At 45.9% G+C, this 20541-nt stretch overlaps 2 protein-coding genes across 2 annotated transcripts; both read right to left on the bottom strand.

The window, feature by feature from the left end:
* Window positions 1-1630: 1630 nt before the first annotated feature.
* Window positions 1631-3227, bottom strand: LOC114922163 (zinc finger protein OZF-like). The gene has a single exon (XM_029286540.1). It carries the CDS (start codon window positions 3225-3227, stop codon window positions 1644-1646), a length of 1584 nt encoding a protein of 527 aa, XP_029142373.1. The 3' UTR covers window positions 1631-1643.
* Window positions 3228-10929: 7702 nt separating this feature from the next.
* LOC114922157 (zinc finger protein 883-like) lies at window positions 10930-12354 on the bottom strand. Its single transcript, XM_029286539.1, has one exon. The coding sequence runs from the start codon at window positions 12346-12348 to the stop codon at window positions 10930-10932; it is 1419 nt and encodes a 472-aa protein (XP_029142372.1). The 5' UTR covers window positions 12349-12354.
* Window positions 12355-20541: the final 8187 nt, after the last annotated feature.

Below are 20541 nucleotides of genomic sequence, written 5' to 3'. Positions count from 1 at the left end.
CTCTATAGCAAACTGCTCAGAAAAGCTAACCACAGAGCCTGTCCGGATAAATCCGGACATGATAGAAAAAACTACTTTGCACATATAGACTTAGCTATGCTTGTAAACACACTTGCCATATATGTATATCCGACCCAATGTGTCAAATTATGAGTGGTTAAATCAGGATCATATGTTTGCCTTCTGATACTTTTGAAACTCACCCCTAACAAACCTCAATAAAAGGTTTGTCTCGAGCTAGCTCGGGGCTCACTCACCCCGAGGAGAATTTGACTCTGTGTCTCTGTTCTCACTCCGTCCGGCGCGGGGATGCCCGGACCCTCTCGTGGTGAGCCCGTTGGCCACGAGAAAAGCCACATTTATGGGCACTTGGCAACCGGATGGCTTTTAAGACCACTTGCGTGATCCTGCAGCCGTGGGATCCCAATTGTTTTTTTATGCTAGTTCCTGGCATTCTTTTTGCCACTTTTTATCAAAAAAACACACATTTGGAGGAATGGCTTTATGTTTAGGACTACAGTGACTTGATTAATGACCAGATCCATTGGCATCCTTCGGTCTCGAGAGACTATGGTATTTGGGACTTTGTCATGCCAGGTGATGCCGAGAATACATCATAGGCCGTGTATATGAAAAGTGTTCAGCTTTCTCTCCTGCCGTGCGTTAAGAGTCCAAGACTCACTGCGGTACAAGAGTGTGCTCAAGATGCAGGCTCTATAGAAATGGATCTTTGTATGTTCTGTCAATTTCTTATTAAGCCACATTCTCTTTGTAAGTCTAGAAAATGTGGTGGCCGCTTTACCAATACGTTTATTCAGCTCAGTATCTAAAGAGAGAGTGTCTGAGATAGTTGAGCCGAGGTACACAAAGTCATGGACAACTTCCAGTTCCTGTGCAGAGATTGTAATACAGGGAGGTGGATCCACATCCTGACCCATGACTTGTGTCTTTCTCAGGCTGATTGTTAGACCAAAGTCTTGGCAGGCCTTACTAAAACAGTCCATAAGTTGTTGAAGATGTTTGGCAGAGTGAGCATTANTTCAGCTAGACTTTGCTCTCAATCTAGAGAGATTAAAGATTAAAGAATACAACCAGAAATATGTCAGAAAATCAGCTTCGATATATATGGGTGCCTCGACTAACAACCGTAACAACTTATGACCGGAAATCTGTTCCTAATTGCGACTGTAAGTCGAGACCAGCTGCACTCTGCAAAACATTATCTACTCTGCTCATCACTTATAGCTCTTTTCTCGTCTAATCACTCTGTTAAGGTACTAGCGCTGCTGTTTTGTGTGTCAAACTTTCTAACACTCCCAACATTTATGTAGTTTTCCTCGATTATGGTATTTACTTGAGTAAGAAAAACATTTTCGCCACACTAAACAATAGTACGATTTCCCTTCTGTCACTGTGTGATGTTCCTGGTTAACGTTAAGATGTGACTTTTGAAAAAAAAAATCATTTTTTTCACAACAGAAGAGGTTTATTTCTGCAATGGACATTCTGATGCATTTTTAACTCTGATTTACAATGAAAAAGGTTTTTCGCACTCTGCACACTTATAAGGCCACTATCCTGTGTGATTTCTGGTGTGCATGTGAAGTGATGAAGGATGGGCAAAACATATACCAACACTGCAGTCATTTGTATCGTTTCTCTCCAGTGTGGATTCGCTGATGCATCACAAGAGTATCTTTCCGAGAAAAACATTTATCGCACTCGGAACATTTATGGGGCTTCTCTCCTGTATGGATTCGGCTGTGGCTTCTGAGGTGACATGATTGAGCAAATGTTCTCCGACAATCTAAACATTTGTAGTTTTTTTCCCCTGTGTGAATTTTCATATGACTTTTAAAGGCGGTTGAGGTACGATAGAATCGTCCACATTCTATGCATCTGTACGGCTTCTCTCCTGTGTGGACCCTCTGATGGGTTTCAAGGTGGTTTTTTTGGGAAAAGCATTTTCCACACTCCAGACATTTGTATGGTTTCTCTCCAGTGTGGATTCGCTGATGCATCACAAGAGTATCTTTCCGAGAAAAACATTTATCGCACTCGGAACATTTATGGGGCTTCTCTCCTGTATGGATTCGGCTGTGGCTTCTGAGGTGACATGATTGAGCAAATGTTCTCCCACAGTCTAAACATTTGTAGTTTTTTTCCCCTGTGTGAATTTTCACATGATTCCAAAGGGTTGATGTGGTACGATAAAATTTTCCACATTCGTTGCATTGATGTGGCTTCTCCCCTGTGTGTGTTTTATGATGTGTCCAAAGATCCCCACTTTGAGCAAAAGATTTCCCACATTCTGTGCATCTGTACGGCTTCTCTCCTGTGTGGACCCTCTGATGGATTCCAAGGTGGTGTTTTTGGGAAAAGCATTTCCCACACTCCCCACATTGGTATGGCTTCTCCCCTGTGTGGATTCTTTCATGAATCTGAACCTCACTTTGTGTAACAAAACTTTTCCCACACTCCCTACATTGATAGGGTTTCTCCCCTTTGTGCCTCTTCTGGTGTGTCCGAAGCCCATAAGAATTAACAAATCGTCTCTCACATTCTGGGCATTCATAGGGTTTTTCTCTGGTGTGAATTCTCTGATGTTTCACCAGGTGTGATTTGTAGTAAAAACATTTCCCACATTCGAGGCACTTTTCGCTTTTCTGCCCTCTGTGTGTTTTCTCATGCTTGTGAAGATATTTACTCAGGGTGAAACATTTTCCACACTCAAAACATTTGTAAGATTTTATTCCTGCATGAATCTTCCCATGGATCCAAAGATATGACTTCCGAGAAAAGCTCCTCCCACATTCCCAACACTCGTAAGGTTTCTCCCCTGTGTGAATTCTCTCGTGGTCTCTGAGGGTGGCTTTTTCACGGAAAAAAATCCCACATTCCAGACACTGATAAGGTTTCTCTCCAGTGTGGATTTTCTGATGTCTAAAAAGCTGTGGCTTTCGACCAAAGCATAAGTCACATTCCTCACATTTAAAAGGTTTTAGTCTGGGGGGGCATCTGAGATCTTTGGGTTTTTTTCCAGAGAAGGATTTCTCACCCTCCAAACCTTGACTGGATCCACTTCCCACATGGACCTTCCTGTGGGTCAAAAGGAGAGACTGCCGAGGAAAGGATTTCCCACACTCTGAGCATTCATGGCTTCCTTCGTGGTTTTCCGGAGTGCTGCCTGTGTCTGATGGGGGATCCGAGAGTTTCCCAGGCTCCATCCTTTCTAGTAGCTGCTGCCCTGTGCTGATTTTCTACTATCTGTTGATAGTTGGCTTGCAGGTCACATTTATTTTTCTGCTGGTGGAACGAAAAAGAAGATGAGAATAATATTTCCTTTTGAGAGTGGTAGAGAGTCACAAAATCTTAGACTTGAAAGAGACCATGAAGGTCTTCCAGTCCCACCCTGAGCAGGACATGGGCACTCAGTACACCCACGATGGAGCCCTGACATCTCTAGGAAGGAAAACTCTTCTGCTGTTCATCGACTCTGATCTTCCCTCCTTCTTTCTTGTCCTAAGACAAGGGGAAGAAGGTCTGAAAGTAGAGGCAGTCCTCAACCTATGACCACTGGAATCTTGGTCATTCAATGAAGCAGCTACTAAGTGAGGTGAGAGACCACTTGGTTCAAGGACCTTAATGCACACTCCTGATAGTGCCCATTAAGTGATCCTGAGGGTTGCTAAGTGGAGGTCAGCCCTGGCAAAGGCTCTGGGGGTGCTCCGGGGTGGGGGGAGGTCCTGGGGACCTGGCATAGGCCACCTATGAGTTCGGGTCTGCTGAAGGGGGAGGCAAAGCTGTAGCCCCCCCTGGAAGCTTGAGCCGCCTCAGCCTGGCCACGCAAAGAAGTCCTGACTGACCGCAGTACTGGGGCTAGAGCTGGCCCTTATGTGGACACGGGGGGGGGACTTCAGCCATTTCAGCCAGCTGCACTGACCCCAGCCCAGCTCCACCACTGCCAGCGAGAAATGCGACCTCCAGCCCCAGATCAACGGCCTTTGCAGCCTTGCGCCATTTTCCAAGCCGCATCTTCCATACCTTATCTAAGCAACATCTCCCAAAGGATGAGTTGTGATGAGTTGAGATAAAGAAAACTTTGATCAAGTAAAATTTAGAAATATAAAACACTAGCAATTAAATTTGAATGTTGATTTGTGTATAAAGGTTTTGTAAAGGTGATTAAGACACATATAAGCTAAAACTTCACTGATGAATGCAATAAAGATGCCTGTATGTTTTATAATAGAATATACTCAAATGGATGAGACGTTTCAGCCAGCTGCACTGACCCCAACCCAGCCCAGCTCCACCACTGCCAGCGAGAAATGCGACCTCCAGCCCCAGACCAATGGCCTTTGCAGCCTTGCGCCATTCTCCAAGCTGCAACTTTAAGGGTGAGTAAATGTATCTTTCATTTCACTTTGGGGAAGGTCTCTGTAGGTTTATTTTCTCTGATCAGCAAAGGTCCTTTTACGAGTGGCTGGGCTGTTGCGCCTGCAGAAGGATGAAATGCCAAATCTGAGCCGTTTCCCTTTCCTCCTTTTTCCTGTTTGATCTTCTGGGGTTGAGTCTCTTTTCGGGTGCCCTGACTGAAGTCCTCTTTCCAATACACAAACACACACACACACACAGCCACACAAAACACACACAGTGTTTTGGTTGGCCCTGATTGTGCTGAGACTCTAGAAAGAGTACAGAGAAGAGCAACAAAGATCATTAGGGGACTGGAGGCTAAAGCATATAAGGAAAGGCTGCTGGAATTGGGTATGTCTAGTCTAATGAAGAGAAGGACGAGGGGGGACATGATAGCAGCCTTCCAGTATCTCAGGGGCTGCCCCAAAGAAGAGGGAGTCAGGTGCAACAGCCCAGCCACTCGTAAAAGGACCTTTTGCTGATCAGAGAAAATAAAGCTACAGAGAGCTTCCCCAAAGTGAAATGAAAGATAGAAAATGAAAGAGCAGGGGGTTGGACTAGATGACCTCCAAGGTCCTTTCCAACTTTATTATTATTATTATATGTTTACTCACTTTTAAAGTTGCAGCTAAGAGGTCTCTGGGTCACTCGTTACCGCTCTGAATCAAGGCCAGATATGATCCTCACCGCTGACCGGTCTGATTGAGTCTGACCGATTGGCCCTTTGTGCAGGAAGCTGCTTCTCCAACTAGGCCTCGATTTCCAAATTCTCTAGAATGGAGTTGGCGGGTCCCGATCCAAGAATGCCCCTTCTCCTCTGCGGAGCTCATGGCCACATCTTCACTGGTCTTCTGCAAAGAGAAATGAAAAAGGCTCAGATGCCGACAGCAATGCTGAACATAAGTTATAAATGACCTGGAAGAGGGAGGAGAAAATAGGATTATTTCTCCACAGTACAAAATAATGGAGACAGAATCGTGATTCAAGAAGATCTTAATGAGCCAAAATGGAAGAAACCAGCAAGATGAAGTCCAACAGGGACCAAGGCATGGTTGTGAGTAGGAAAAACTCAGTGGAAAATGAGAGAGATCAGATGGGACAGAGCATGTGTGAAAAGTGCTGCTCTTTCTTATGTTTTTTGGAGGATGCAAGGCCACAAAGATTTCAGGTCTCTGGAGCTGCCTCGGATAGGTATTTTGAAAAATATTTAAAATTATGCAAGGCAGCCTTCTCTAGCCATCAGCTTGTTCTATTACCTGCTTTACAAGACCAGCCTCAAAACTTCCTTAAAACTTTGTATGCTTTGTAAAACATCCACCAAGAAGGGGCTGTCTCATCACAGCCTCCTCAGGGCAAAAAAAAAGGGGGGGAAATGCTTTTTAGGGATTCCACCCAGTTTTTAAAAGCAGGAGCAAGGTACTCATTTGCATAAAAACAAAGGGTTTTCTTCCTGGCCTTTTAAGCTGAGCACAAAAAAGAGGATCTCATGTGGGCTAAGACAACCTGAGCTCAATTCAGTTAATTTAAACTTGTTTTTTTTCCCCCAAACCCTCCCCTCCCCGTTGCATTGAGATCAGTTGCGTTAATACCACATTACCAATCGCAATAAATGTTTTAAAGCTCCGCTTACTCCATTTTTGCAACTGCACGTGCGAGGATATGCATGCTCGGAGACCTCTTTGCTCTGACGGACCGAAGACAGACCTGGAGCAACTTCCCCAAAAGCTCCTTCCCGGATCCACCCGGAGCCCCACGGGGATCCTGGGCCGGGCGGGGAGGGGTCAGATCCAGCCCGGGGAGGGAGGGACCCCCTTTGCCCCCCTGGAGGGAAGGGAGGGATCCACTCCCTGCAGGCGACGCCAGAGCCGAATCTCCCCAAGGAAAACCTGCAAGCCGGAGAGGCGGATCCGCAGCTACCTTTCTCTTGGCGGGGGGGGGGGGAAGCTCTCCTGGCGGGAGGGGCGCCCCAAAGGCCGGAGGGAGAGCAGCCAGACCTGTCCGGAACGGGATCCAGAAGTCTCTCCCGAGGGATCCAGCGCCGATCCTCCCAGGGCAAAATGAGTCACGCGGAGAGAAGCGGAGATCCAGCGAGTGGAAGGAGAGAGGCGGGGGCGGGGCTTCTAATCTCCTCTCGGGCTCCGCCTTCCGCCTTGCAGCCCCGCCTCTTGCCAGCCTCCTCCCCTCTCCTCCCCCTCCCTCCCTCCCTCCCTCCCGGGGTCCCCTCCGCGGCCGAGACGGGAGGGAAGGAGAAGCGGGGCAGGGTCTTCCCTGCAGCCGAGGTTGGGGGAAGCGCCTGGGGGAGGAACGGGAAGAAGCCCCGAGCGGATCCCTTCTGGATCCCGAAGATCTCCAACTCCAGCGGCGCAGGAGCCCAGGAGAGAACAGACGGGGGGGGGGGCAAAGGAGAGTCCACCCAGGACCCCCCCAACCGCCCCCTCTGCCTTCCCCTCCCTTCTGCCCAGAATAGGAGAGAGGCGCTGGGGATACTGGGTCCCTGCTTCCTTCCCAAGGGTTAAAAACACTTGAGCCACTGCTGGGCTTCGGGGTGTCCCTTTTCACACAGTGACTTATAAACTGTTTGTAGGGCCCTGAGGGGACCCCCCCTTCTTATTCTCTACCCCACCCCTCCCTTGACACTTAATGTTGATTTGGGCCTCTTAAGGATATCTGAACTTTTGAATATATATTAAGCTTATTTGGACTGTTCACAAGCTCCAGCCATTATCAAATGTAACCTTTGGATGCCTTCAGAGCAGCTCACCTGCCTGGAGGCTGCAGAGTTGTTGGATCACAATTCCCATCAAGTCCAGCCGTCAAGACGTTATGGGAGCAGAAATCCAGCCTAACTCACCTCTGGAGGATTCCATTTAGTGCAGTGGTTCTCAACCTGTGGGTCGCGACCCCATTTGGGGTCGATTGACTATTTCACGGGAGTCGCCAAGCAAGGCTGTCCGTCATTTTTTTTGTCCACCATTTTTTCCCTTTTCCGGCGGGTGTCTTACCTCCCTTGGGCTGGGCCAGCTGGTGGTTGGCCTGCTCCGTCTCTGCCGCTTGCCAGCTACGCCTCGGCCGGCGCAGGGGGCAGAACCACGCATGCGCAGTGCTCCCGGGCAGGGAAAGTCCTCGACTTACGACCGGTTGGGTAGTCCTCGACTTACGACCGGTTTAGTCCTCGACTTACAACCGGTTTAGTCCTCGACTTATGACCGGTTTAGTCCCCAACTTACGACCAGTTGGGGTCGCGGCATTAAAAAGGTTGAGAACCATTGATTTAGTGAATGCTAAAAAGACTCCTTGTGGCAAGACCATCACTGGACCCACAACCCAAGAATCACAACGTTAAGCTGCTGTGTGTAGAATGTAATTTTATTTACTCTGCAGTCCAAAATATTTCTCTTTCTGAGATACAAAAACAATGAGGAGCATTTAGAGCAGCACCCGGGTTTAAGGAAGAACCGGAAGGCAAAGCAGGTCAGTCTAATGAGAGCCAGGAGACCCCCCCTCTGGCCACCTTGCCCCAGCTGCTGTCCTCCAGATGTTTGGGACTTTGACTCCCACATCTGCAGATCACCAGATTGGGAAAGGCCCTTCTGGGGCATAACCAGCAACACTCAGTTAGAAAGAATTGAATGGGGGAGGTGGGGCAAGGGGGTCTCTTCATAGAAACAGGTTTTTTTTAAAAAAATCTTGGTAACTTTTAAGATGTGTCGACTAAACCCCCAGAATATCCCCAGGGAGCATGCTGGGAATTGAAGTCCACGCATCTTAAAGTTGCCAAAGTTGAAAACCTCTGACAGAATCAGATAGGTTGGCTTTCTCATGAATTGTTTGGGAACTGCTGCTTCACCTGGAAAGCAGCTCCTTTTTCATGGCTGTTTCCACCACACAGGGCCTTCTTGGTGGGGACCCCCCACTTCTGGAAACTTCCACAAAAAGAGGTGCGAATTGCCGCTGCCCTGTGGGTTTTTCAGGATACAGATGGCAAGTTTGTATATATTATATACATATACTATATATTACAAGTGTGTATGTATGTATATATTACATACATACATACACACTTGGAATACTGCATCCAGGTTTGGTCACAGCGAGTGTGAAGCTAGAGGTGAGGGGTAGGGCTTCTAGTCTCCAGATGGTCTGGGGTCCCCCTCAGCAGCTGAGACAGGGTGGAAAGAGAAAGGGGGCAGTTTTCTGTGCAGCCAAGATTGGGGGGGGCACCAGGGGAAGAGTCGGGAAGAAGCCCTGAGCAGATCCCTTCTGGATCCTAAAGATCCTGGAAGTGCAGCTGGGCAGTTGCTTCAGAGAGAGCAGATGGAGGCAGCTCCCCACTGAATCCATGGAGGGAAGAAATAGGAAAGACCAGGAGCAACAGAAACACCCCCATCCTGTGTGAGGAGGGGTCTTCTTCAGCTGGGTGTTCATGGATCCTGACTGAGGATGGAGAGGGGGGGCTGGCCTAGGGTCTCTTCCCCGGGGAGGCCTCCATGGAGGGGAGGATGCAGAAGAGTCCCAAAATGCCTTTTACCTGCCCCCATTGCCTTTCCTAACCTATAGATCTCCCACCTTGGTGTCTGGGAGGGGGTCTCCTCCACCTCCGCCTGAATGCAAGGATGGGCACTGTCAAATTTAAGAAACCATAATTTCCAAGTTTCTTGCCTTCGGTTAACACGTCCTTCCTCACTTCTACTCATAACTCAGCTAGTATTTCACCTTCCTTCTGGAATTCCTTATCATTAGTCACATAAAAAGCCTCTGCCCTAGACATTTCCTTCATTTTGCTTACAAAGCAAATATAGCTGCAAAATATTTCAGTCACAACTTCCCTGGGGGCGGAGAAGGAGAGGCGAGGAGGGTCTGCTAAGTCCAAAGAGGCTGGGAGCTGCCATGATGCTTTGGGACTTTGCTGCCCCAGAATCAGAAGGCGACTTTAAACTATGATTCCCTTTCCGCCCAGGAAGTGAGCTAACTTTCCCTTAACACTATTCACCATTGTGGTAAATAATGTGGGAAACGTGCACTCCAGACAAATTAACAAGAGGCTCTAGGATAGTATAAATGATTTTATTCAGGCTGCACGATGGACTGAAGTGATTTTGTGGTAAAGGGTGGAAAAAAAAATCCCTCGCCTGGGTGTTATTAAAATAAGGTTCTGATCTAGAGGGAGAAAATATCCTCCAGATACCACTTAAGCCTCAGGATCTTTTTTGCCCCCTTATCCACCCTCTCGCATTCCCAGTGGAACATACGGTTCCATACAGTTCCCAGAGAAGCAAAAGATCTATGAAACCTTAAAAGTTATACTTTAGAATCCTGAAAGAGGATTTCCTGACCCAGTTCATAGCTGGCGACCCGGGTTTCTTGGGGTCTTTTCCACTGGGAATACGAGGGGGTGGATAAGGGTAACTTTTTTTCTCACTGTATCACAATTATGAACGGCTGTCTGTTTTTTTAAAAGACTTCAGGATAAAACGTTTTCTATACTACAAACATTTCTAGGGTTCTTCTCAGTGAGAACTTACAAATGTTATGACAATTGTCTCATTTCAAGGAACAGATTTTCCACACACCAAGCTCTGATGCGGTCTGTCACCCGGAAAGAGTGTCCAGTAGTCCGAGCACCTGGAGGGTTTCTCTTCAGGGCGTTTTTACCTGCAGACCCAGGTAGACATTCCAGAAAAATATTTTCCAGACACCAAATGCACAATTTCTTTTTCTTGTGAATCCTTTGGGGCCTCCACAGGTCTCAGTGAGGTCAGTACTTTGCAATATTTCAAGCATTTCAACAATGCCCCCCTTTTTTAGAATGTTTCAGAGTTTATCAAAGGTTTCATTACAGGCAGTCCTCGAGTTATGACATCACTTAACAACTGTTCAAAATGGCGACAAGTGTCGATGGCTCATAAAGCAATTCTGGCCATGGTAAGATTTTGTTTGTTCTTCAAGGTTAGGTAATTAAATTATAGGCACTTGGCAACCGGTTCCCTTTTATGACCAGTTCCATGATCTTGCAGCCATGGGATCACAATGTGCAACTTTTTTTGTCAGTTTTCTGAAGAATGTGCAAACTTGAAAGAGTATGTTTAGACTTAAGACTGCAGAGACTTGTTTAATGACCACAAAAATGTCTTAAAATCATATCCAATCATATGGGTACCTCAATGGATGACTGTATAAATGCTACAACCACAAATCTGTTCCCAATTCCACCATAGGTCGAGGACTAGCAGCACTCTGCAAAACATAATCTACCCTCCCCAACACTTGTAACTCTTTTCTCTTGTGTAATGTCTACTAATGTTGCTGCTTTGTGAGCCAAACCCTTCTCACACTCCCAACACTTAATGCCCTTTTGCTTTATTGTGTACTCTCTGATGGTATTTAAGACACTGTGACTCGGAAAAACATTTTCCCCATGCCAAACAATTGTAGAGTTTCCCTTCTGTCACTGTGTGAAGTTCCTGATGAATGGTAAGGTGTGACTTTTGAAAAAGGTGTTCCCCACATTGTTTATGACAGAAGAGATATATCTCCGTTATGGACTTCCTGATGTATTTTTAGCTTCGATTTACACTGAAAAGGTTTCTCATTTTCTGCACACTCGTAAGGCCACCCTCCTGTGTGATTTCTGGTGTGCTTGTGAAGTGATGAAGACTGGGCAAAACATTTCCCACACTCCAGACATTTATATGGTTTTTCTCCAGTGTGGATTCTCTGATGTCTCACAAGAGTTTGTTTGTGAGAAAAATATTTATTGCACTCCGAGCATTTATGGGGCTTCTCTCCTGTATGCATTCGGCTGTGACGTTTAAGGTGAGATGAAAGAACAAAAGCTCTCCCACAGTCTAAACATTTGTAGTTTTTTTCCTCTGTGTGAATTTTCACATGTCTCCAAAGGGCTGATGTGGTACGATAAAATCTTCCACATTCATTGCATTCATAGGGCTTCTCCCCTGTGTGGGTTTTATGATGTTTCCAAAGTACATCCTTATAAGCAAAAGATTTCCCACATTCTGGGCATTTGTATGGCTTCTCTCCTGTGTGGAGCCTCTGGTGTGTTGCAAGGTGGTGTTTTTGGGTAAAGCATTTCCCACACTCCCCACATTTGAACGGTTTCTCCCCCGTGTGGGTTCTCTCATGAACCTGAAACGCTGTTTGAGTAACAAAACCTTTCCCACACTCCCCACATTGATAGGGTTTCTCCTCTTTGTGACTCTTCTGGTGTCTCTGAAGTTCAGAAGAATACATAAATCGTTTCTCACATTCTGGGCATTCATGGGGTCTCTCTCCCGTGTGACGTCTCTGATGTTGCACCAGGTGTGATTTCAAGGCAAAACATTTCCCACATTCAGGGCACTTTTCGTTTTTCTCCCCTCTGTGTGTTTTCAAATGCTTCCGAAGAGTTGAATTGTCGGTGAAACATTTTCCACACTCAAAGCATTTGTAAGATTTTATTCCTGTATGAATCTTCTCATGGTGCCAAAGATCTGACTTCCGAGGAAAGCTCTTCCCACATTCCCAACACTCGTAAGGTTTCTCCCCTGTGTGAATTCTCTCGTGGTCTCTGAGATAGGTTTTTTCACGGAAACATTTCCCACATTCCAGACATTGATAAGGTTTCTCTCCGGTGTGGATTTTCTGATGCCTAAGAAGGTTTGACTTTTGACCAAAGCATAAATCACATTCCTCACATTTATGGGGTTTTAATCTGGGGGGGTTTCTGAGATCTTTGGCACCTTTTCCAAAAAAGGATTTCTCACCCTCCAATTCTTGACTGGATCCGCTTCCCACATGGACCTTCCAGTGGGTCAAAAGGAGGGACCAGCGAGCAAAGGCTTTCCCACACTCTGAGCATTCATGGGTTCCTTGGTGGTTTTTCAGAGTGCTGCTTGTGTCTGACGGGGGATCCAAGAGCTTCCCACTCTCCATGCTTTTTGGTGACTGCTGCCTTGTGCCAGTTTTCTATTATCTGTTGATAGTTGGCTTGCAGATGAATCTTTGCTCACAATCTTTTATCCCCTGTTAGAAGGAGAAAGAAGTGAAGAGTAATATCTCCTTTTGAGACATCTAGAGAATCACAAAATCTTTCAAGGGACCTTGAAAGTATTCCAGTGTGACCCTTTGCCCCATGTAGGCTGCTCAGTACAACTGACCCCTACATCTCTAGGAGAGATGTCTTCAACTTATGACCACAGTCAGGACTGGAATTTCGGTCGTTCAGTGAAGCAGTGGTTAGGTGAGCAGTCACATGACCTCTTGGATCCACAACTATAATCCCAGACTCATGGTTGCAATTATGAAGTGATCTTGAGGGTTCTTAAATGGAGGGAGGCTCAGGCAACTGTTGTTAGGGGAGTCTCAGGGGTGGGGGAGGTAATAGAGACCAGGCATAGGCCACCCATGAGTTGGGGGTGTGTGCTGAAGTGGGATGCAACGCTGCAGCCACTCCTGGAAGCCTGAGCCGTCCCAGCACGGCCATGCAAAGCAGCATTAATTGACAACAATGCTGAGACTGGGCCTTAACGGGAGGCCTGGGGCCTTCAGTAGTGTCATCCATCTGCCAATGACCCCAGGCCTGGACTTCAGCCCACTGTCTCTGCTGCCACAGAGAAATGAGGCCTGGAAGCTTTTGCAGCCTTGCGCCATTCTCCAAGCCGCCTGTTCCATACTGTTGCTAAGCAACGTGTCCCAAAGCATCTCTAATCTTCTTCAGGGCCCCCCCAACTTCCACATTTCCTGTGCCAGATCTCACAGGGCCTCCACTGCCCACTTCAGGCAACCCCACATTCCTTAACTGGGACTTTGTCTGCTTGTGAAGTAGCTTAACATCCATCACCATGAGGGCAGGATTGCAGTCATTGAGCAAAGCGGTCATGTGACATCTCACTTAATGACCGCTTCTCTCAAAGACTGAGATTCTGGTCAAAATTGTGGTCATAATATGAGGAGTATCTATAGGGAATCCCCAAAACTAAGGCGTCGCATAAGCAAGGGAGGAGGGAAGAGAGTTCGGGTCAGTGTAAGCAATCAATTTCTGATCCCCTGTTCTTGCTTTTTCTGATTGTTGCATTACTGAGCTCCATCCCATCATGATGTCTCGATCCTCACTTCGTGATGCATTTTATACATTTTATAAAATACTACGAAAAGGAAAAAAATGAATCCAGGAAATTATAGACCAATCAGCCTGACATCAATACCTGGGAAGATCCTGGAAAAGATAATCAAACAAGGAAACTGCGAAAGTCTAGAAAGAAAGCTATTACTAGAAGCCAACATGGGTTTGTCAAAAGCAGATCACGCTAGTAGACAAACCTTATTGTATTCTTTGAAAAAGTGACTAAAATAGTGGAACAGCTAAATTCCATCGACCTAATATACTGGGATTTCAGTAGGGCATGTGACAAAGCAGACCACAGCACACTTCTTGATAAGATAGAAAAATGTGGGATATACAGCATCATCACCAGATGGATTCATAACTGGCTGACCAACCACATGGAACACGTAGTCCTGAATGGAACTACATTAAGCCTTCATCCAGCAACTTGGGAGTGAAACACAATTTCTGTGCACTGCTGTTTTGTCAAATAAAGATTTAAAAAATATGTTTATTCTCCAAACCAAGATTTGTTTACTCACCTTTAAATTTACAGCTAAGAGGTTTCTGGTACATTTATTACACCTCTGATTCAAGGCTAGGAACGACCCTCACTGCTGACTGGTTTGATTTCTCCAAAATCCATTCGCCCTTTGTGCAGGAAGCTGCTTCTCCAACTGGGCCACGATTTCCAAATTCTCTAGAATGGAGTCCCGGCCAAAAGTTGGTGGGTCCCGATCCAAGAACACCCCTTCTCCTCTGTGGAGCTCACGGCCACGTCCTCACTGGTTTCCTGCAAAGAGAAATGAGAAAGGCTCAGATGCCGACAGTAATCTGAATATAATCTGCAAAAGAAAAGGGAGGAGAATATGGAATTATTTGCTGAGGATACAAAATAATGGATATAGAATCCTGATTCAAGAAGATCTTGATGAGCCAAAATGGAAGAAACCAGCAAGATGAAGTCCAACAGGGACCAAGGCAGAGTTGTGAGTAGGAAAACTCAATGAAATATGAGAGAGATCAGATGGGGCAGAGCATGTGTGGAAAGGGCTGCTCTTTCCTGCTCTTTATGGAGGCTGCAAGGGCCACAAAAATTCCAGGCAGGCATTTCGAAAAATATTTACAATTAGGAAAAGCAGCCTTTTGGCCATCGGCTTGTTTTATTACCTGCTCACAAGACCAGCCTCAAAACTTCTGTTGAAGGAAAAATCTTCACCAGGGTCCAGTCCAAGCCGGGAAGGGACAAACATGGAGACTGCTTAAGAAAGAAGATTGTAGTTTATTGAAGAGGAGAGCCAGACAGAAAGATGGCTCTGGGAAAAGCTGACCAACATGTAGCTGGGATTGGTGGGTTTTTATACCTCCTTTGGGCTTTGTATTTGCAGTTCTTCCTGTCTGAGGCTTTATATTTCCTGTGTCATGTACTTTGACCTGAGTCTGACTGTGTCCTTTTGGTCGTTAATCCTATTATATTTCCTGTCCTTAGAATGTAGGTGGGGATATGTAGATTGTAGGTCTCTTTGTCTTCCTAATCTCTTCAGTTTCTAGCTGGAAGGCTCCAACCTTTTTGAAAGGATTATTGAATTTGCATTTCTAAAAGCTGGCCTCTGCTTAGGGACTGGGGCTAATTTCTGTCTTTTTTAAGATCTCCATTATTCTTTCCAGGGAAACATATTCTGCCTTTTTAATATTCCCCAAAGTATTTCTATCTCTGGATTCTTCCCACACTTCCTTGGTGCTTTGTAAAATATCCACCAAGGGGCTGCCACATCACAGCCTCTTCTAGGCAAAAAAAAAAAAAAAGCTTTTTAAATCGGAAGCAAAGTAAACATTAGCCTCAAAACAAAGGACTTTATTTTCAGCTTTTTACATTGAGCTAAAAGAAAGAGGATCTCTTGGGGGGGGAGGGTTTAAGAAAACATGAGCTCAATTCAAATCCTTTAAACCTTTTCTTTTCCCCAAAGTCTCCCCTCCCCGTCGCAATGAGGTCAGTGTGTGTTAATACCTCATTACAAAGCTCCGTTTACTCCATTTTTGCAACTGCACTTGCGGGATGTGCATGCTCGGAGACCTCGTGCTCTGACGGACCACAGAGAGACCTTCTAGACTAGAGCAACTTCCCCAAAAGCCCCTTCCCGGATCCACCCGGAGCCCCACGGGGATCCTGGGCCGGGCGAGGAGGGGGCAGATCCAGCCCGGGGAAGGAGGGACCCCCTTTGCCCCCCTGGAGGGAAGGGAGGGATCCACTCCCTGCAGGCGACGCCAGAGCCGAATCTCCCCAAGGAAAACCCGGCAAGCCGAAGAGGCGGATCCGCAGCTACCTTTCTCCTGGCGGGGGGGGGGGAAAGGCTCTCCTGGCGGGAGGGGCGCCCCAAAGGCCGGAGGGAAAGCAGCCAGACCTGTCCGGAACGGGATCCAGAAGCCTCTCCCGAGGGATCCAGCGCCGATCCTGCCGGGGCGAAGCAGGACACACGGAGGAAAGCGGGGACGCAGCGAGTGGGAGGGGGAGAGGCGGGGGCGGGGATAGCCAGGAGGAAGGTCGGGAAGAAGCCCCGGGAAGATCCCTTCCGGATTCCGAAGATCCTGGAAGGGCAGCTGGGCAGATGCTCCGGAGAGAACGGAAGGAGGCGGATTACCGGTGAATCCCCGGAGGGAGGGAGTGGGAAAGAGCCAGGAGCGCAGAAGGGGAACCCCCCCCCCCCGTCCCTGCGAGGAGGGGGTCTTCTCCTCCTCTTCCTCTCCCCCCAGCACACATTTAAGCAAACATAATTTCCAATTTAGTTGTCTTCATGTCCCATCAACATTGCTTTCCCCTCTTCTCATAACTCAGCCAGAATTTCACTTTCCTTCCTGGAATTCCTTCTTGTTCCAGTCTCATGAAAGCATTTCATCCCATTTCCTTTACAAAGCAAGTATAGCTGCAAAATATTTCAGTCTCGACTTCCCTGGGGGGGGGAGAGTGGGTCGAGGGGGGTGGAAGGGAGAGCGGGGGGGGGATCTGCTCTGTTCAAAAAGGCTGGGAGCTGCCATGATGCTTTGGGGCTTCACTGCCCCGGAGTCAGAGGGGGGACCTTAAACTATGATTCCCTTTCAGCCCAGGAAGTCATTGTTCACCACTGGTGAACAATGCAAAATGCACTCTGGAGAAATTAACAACATGCTGCAGGATAGTGGAAATGCTTTTATTAAGGCTGCACAATGGATTGAAACGTTTTTCAAAAAAAAAAAAAATCCCACTCCAGAAGATTATGGACAGTCTCTTCTTAAAAACCTCCAGTGTTGGAGCATTCACCACTTCTGGAGGCAGGTGGTTCCACTGGTTAACTGTTCTAACTGTCAGAAAATTTCTCCTCAGTTCTAGGTTGCTTCTCTCCTTGGTTAGTTTCCACCCGTTGCTTCTTGTCCTGCCTTTAGGCGCCTTGGAGAATAGCTTGACTCCCTCTTCTTTGTGGCAGCCCCTGAGATATTGGAACATGCTGCAGGATAGTGGAAATACTTTTATTAAGGCTGCACAATGGATTGAAACGTTTTTCAAAAAAAAAAACCCACTCCAGAAGATTATGGGCTTTCATACAGTTCCCACAGAAACAAAACATCCATGAAACCTTAAAAGTTTTACTTTACAATCCTAAAAGAGAATGTTCTGCCCCATTTAAGAGCTGGCAATCCGGGTCTCTTCCACTGTGAATAGGAGAGGACGCAGGGTGGATAAGGGGCAAAAGAGACCCTGAGGCTTATTTGACATCTGAAGGATATTTTCTCCCTCTAAATCACAACCTTTTTTAAAATAACACCCAGGCGAGGGAACTTTTTTCTCTCTTCACCACAATTAGGAACTGCTTTGTGTTTTTTTTGAAAAGATTTCAGGATAAAACGTTAAGAATTTTAGGCCTCCTCTCTGTGGGGACTCACGAATGTATGACAACAATTCTCTCATTTCAAGGAACAGACTTTCCACACACCAAATTCTGATGTGGTTTATCACTCAGAAAGAGCATCCAGTAGTCCGAGCACCTGGAGGGTTTCTCTTCAGAGCATTTTTATCTGCAGACCCAGGTAGACATTCCAGGAAAATATTTCATGCACACCAAGTGCACAATTTCTTGTGGATTCTTCAGGGCCTTCTGAGGTCTCAGTGAGGTATTTTACAGTATTCCAAGCATTTACACAACAGACCCCCTTTTGCGAATGATCCTAGGGTTTATCAAGGTAATCATTACAGGTAGTCCTCAACTTGCAGCAAGCATTATTGGTCCATAAACTACTTCTGACCACTGTAAAATGTTGCCCCTCCCCCCAGGTTATCTGACCACATTGTGAGCACTTGGCAACCGGCTGGCTTTTACCACCAGTTCCATGATAGTGCCTCCATCGGATCACAATTTACAGGGGGTTTGCCATTTTCTTTGCAGAAAATACAAATTTGGAAGAATGGCTTTATACTTAGGACTGTTTATTGCTTATTGGCCACAAAAAAATCCCATAAAATCAGATTCTGTCTTATGGGTAACCCAACAGATGACTGTGTAAACCTATAATTGGTTAATTCATGTTACCTGGCACTGATAATGTTACCTTAGTTGGGTAATGAAACGTCTGCAAGAAAGAAAATGAAGCTCAGAGAGCACCAAGGTCCCCACACCAGCTCTGGCCAAAGAGCCCCTTGTTNACAAAAAAATCCCATAAAATCAGATTCTGTCTTATGGGTAACCCAACAGATGACTGTGTAAACCTATAATTGGTTAATTCATGTTACCTGGCACTGATAATGTTACCTTAGTTGGGTAATGAAACGTCTGCAAGAAAGAAAATGAAGCTCAGAGAGCACCAAGGTCCCCACACCAGCTCTGGCCAAAGAGCCCCTTGTTGTCTCAGTGCATTGAGTTACTGGTCCCAACATCAGTTGAGAGGGAACCTCATCCACTCCTGGGCTGGACTGTGGCTGTCAATCAAAGAAGGGATCTCCTAGGAAGCATTAAGCCTTGGCTTTCTACAGCCTTCATCCACCTATGTACCCAATCCTCAGGGATGGGGGCAGGAAAGGGCTTTGACCATCAGTTAATAAAGGCAGATTCTCTGCTGTGGGCATCTTGCCTGTGATTCATCTCTCACAGTAGGAACCAACCACTCAAGGACACTTCAACGTCCCAGCAATCTATAGCTTCATTTTTTTGGTAGCTGCTAAAAGAGTTTTTTGGTGTTGCCTCTTAACTGGATAGTAAATATTTTATTTTAACTCTTGGGAATTTCTAATTCAGATATCTTCAGGCCTCAGAGTGGTCTGTAATAGCCTCTGGTACGGTGCTTGTGTGACCCTCCATCATGAGCACTTTGAACTACACACACACAAGCCTAACATTAACTGAATTTTGGATCACATGAAATGCATCCTGGTATCAAATTTACAATTCACGCTAAACTGATTACATAATTTAAAGTTGTACTTCTTATGACCTATGCTGTATCTCCTAAGTAAGATATGGGACAATTAATCACAAGTGTGTCAGGCACATGTAGGTGGCCACCAATGATCTGCCTTTAAGAGCAGATCCCCAGGACAGTTTTCCTAAAGTTTATCCGAAATCCACCCTCCAGAATTCAACTCAAGAAGTCAGAAGCTTCCAGCAAAGGAGGGTGGAGTGAAAAGAACCAAGATGGCGGCTGTTTAAAAGGGCATCACATATATAGCTAAAAAGCAGCAGGACGTTGACTGCAGAGTGTGGCACAATTTGACAGCCATCTTGATTTTTTTGACCCGCCTGAAAACATGCCCTTGAAATAGTCCTCTTCATTATTTTGAACAATAATTTTATTGAGGATTATAACTGCAAATCAAAGAAAGGAATTTAATACAACCATGTATGACTGTGTGAATATACTGTATATGTGTGTATGTGTACATATGAAAAAGACAAAAGGAAAAAAACTCCAAAAAAGATAATAGGAAAAAGAAACATTCCCTCTTCATCCTCAGCAACCATATTCAATATCAACACTTGATCACTGAATAAACATCCAGAGGCATCTTCATTCCACCCCTCACTCCGTTTTCACCTCTCTGAACCTTCAGTTCTCCTTATTGATCAACTATAGTAAAAAATATTAAAAATAATAGTAAAAAAATAACAAAAATATCTGGGTACCTTGACTTACGACTGTAACAACATATGACCAGAAATGCATTCCCGGTTGTGGACATACGTCGAGGACTACCTGTGCTCTGCAAAACATTTTTTTCTACTCGCCACACACTTATAACTCTTTTGTGTAATCACTCTGGTCAGTTACTAAAGCAGCTTTGTGCGCAAAACATCCTCACACTCACAACACTCACTCCTTTTTCCCTCATTGTGTCCTCTCTCCTGGTATTTGAGGTTGCTTCACTAGAAAAAAAAAACATTTTCCCCACACCAAACTTTTGTAGGATTTCCCTTTTGTGACTGTGAAGTTCCTGTCTTGAATGGGCTTTGGCAGGAGTATTTGCTCATGAATGGGGCCTCAGTCTTCTGAGTGGGATTATCAAATCTGCATTTCTAAAGAGCTGGTCTGCTGGGTTCCTGCTTGGGGGAGAGAGACTGGGGCTGTCTTAGATTTTTCTCTGATTACTTTGGGTAAATCTGCCTTTTTTTTTAATATCCCCCCCCAAAAAAATATTTCCTTCTCTAGAAGAGTGGATGGGTGCTGACTCCCTACACCTTTTTCAGTGTTTTTGTTGTTTAGGAGCTCTGTTCAAAGTGCCAGTGAGTCCCAGCAATCTTCAGTCACCTTTTTTTGTATCTGCTAGAAGACTTGGTTGGTGTTCCCTCCTAACGGGATAGTAAATATTTAATTTTACTCTCAGGAGCTTTTAATTCAGCTATCATCACGTCTTACGGTGATCTGTAACAGCCACTGGTGCAGAGGTTTTGTGACCCAAATGTACAGGTATAGTATAGGGGGTACCTTGCTCAATAGTAGTAACTGTGAGAGGGATCTCGGAGTCCTAGTGGACAATCACCTAACTATGAGCCAGCAGTGTG

This window comes from Protobothrops mucrosquamatus, unplaced genomic scaffold, assembly GCF_001527695.2.
Source record: "Protobothrops mucrosquamatus isolate PMUCROS unplaced genomic scaffold, P.Mucros_1.0 scaffold4018, whole genome shotgun sequence".
NCBI classification, from domain to species: domain Eukaryota; kingdom Metazoa; phylum Chordata; class Lepidosauria; order Squamata; family Viperidae; genus Protobothrops; species Protobothrops mucrosquamatus.
The sequence above is the reverse complement of the archived record's forward strand: the minus strand, read 5'-3'. Positions and strand labels throughout refer to the sequence as shown.

What these genes read in the sequence shown, in the direction of transcription:
- LOC114922163 (XM_029286540.1), bottom strand. Translation starts at nt 3,227, where the DNA reads ATGGAGCCTGGGAAACTCTCGGATCCCCCATCAGACACAGGCAGCACT.
- LOC114922157 (XM_029286539.1), bottom strand. Translation starts at nt 12,348, where the DNA reads ATGGAGAGTGGGAAGCTCTTGGATCCCCCGTCAGACACAAGCAGCACT.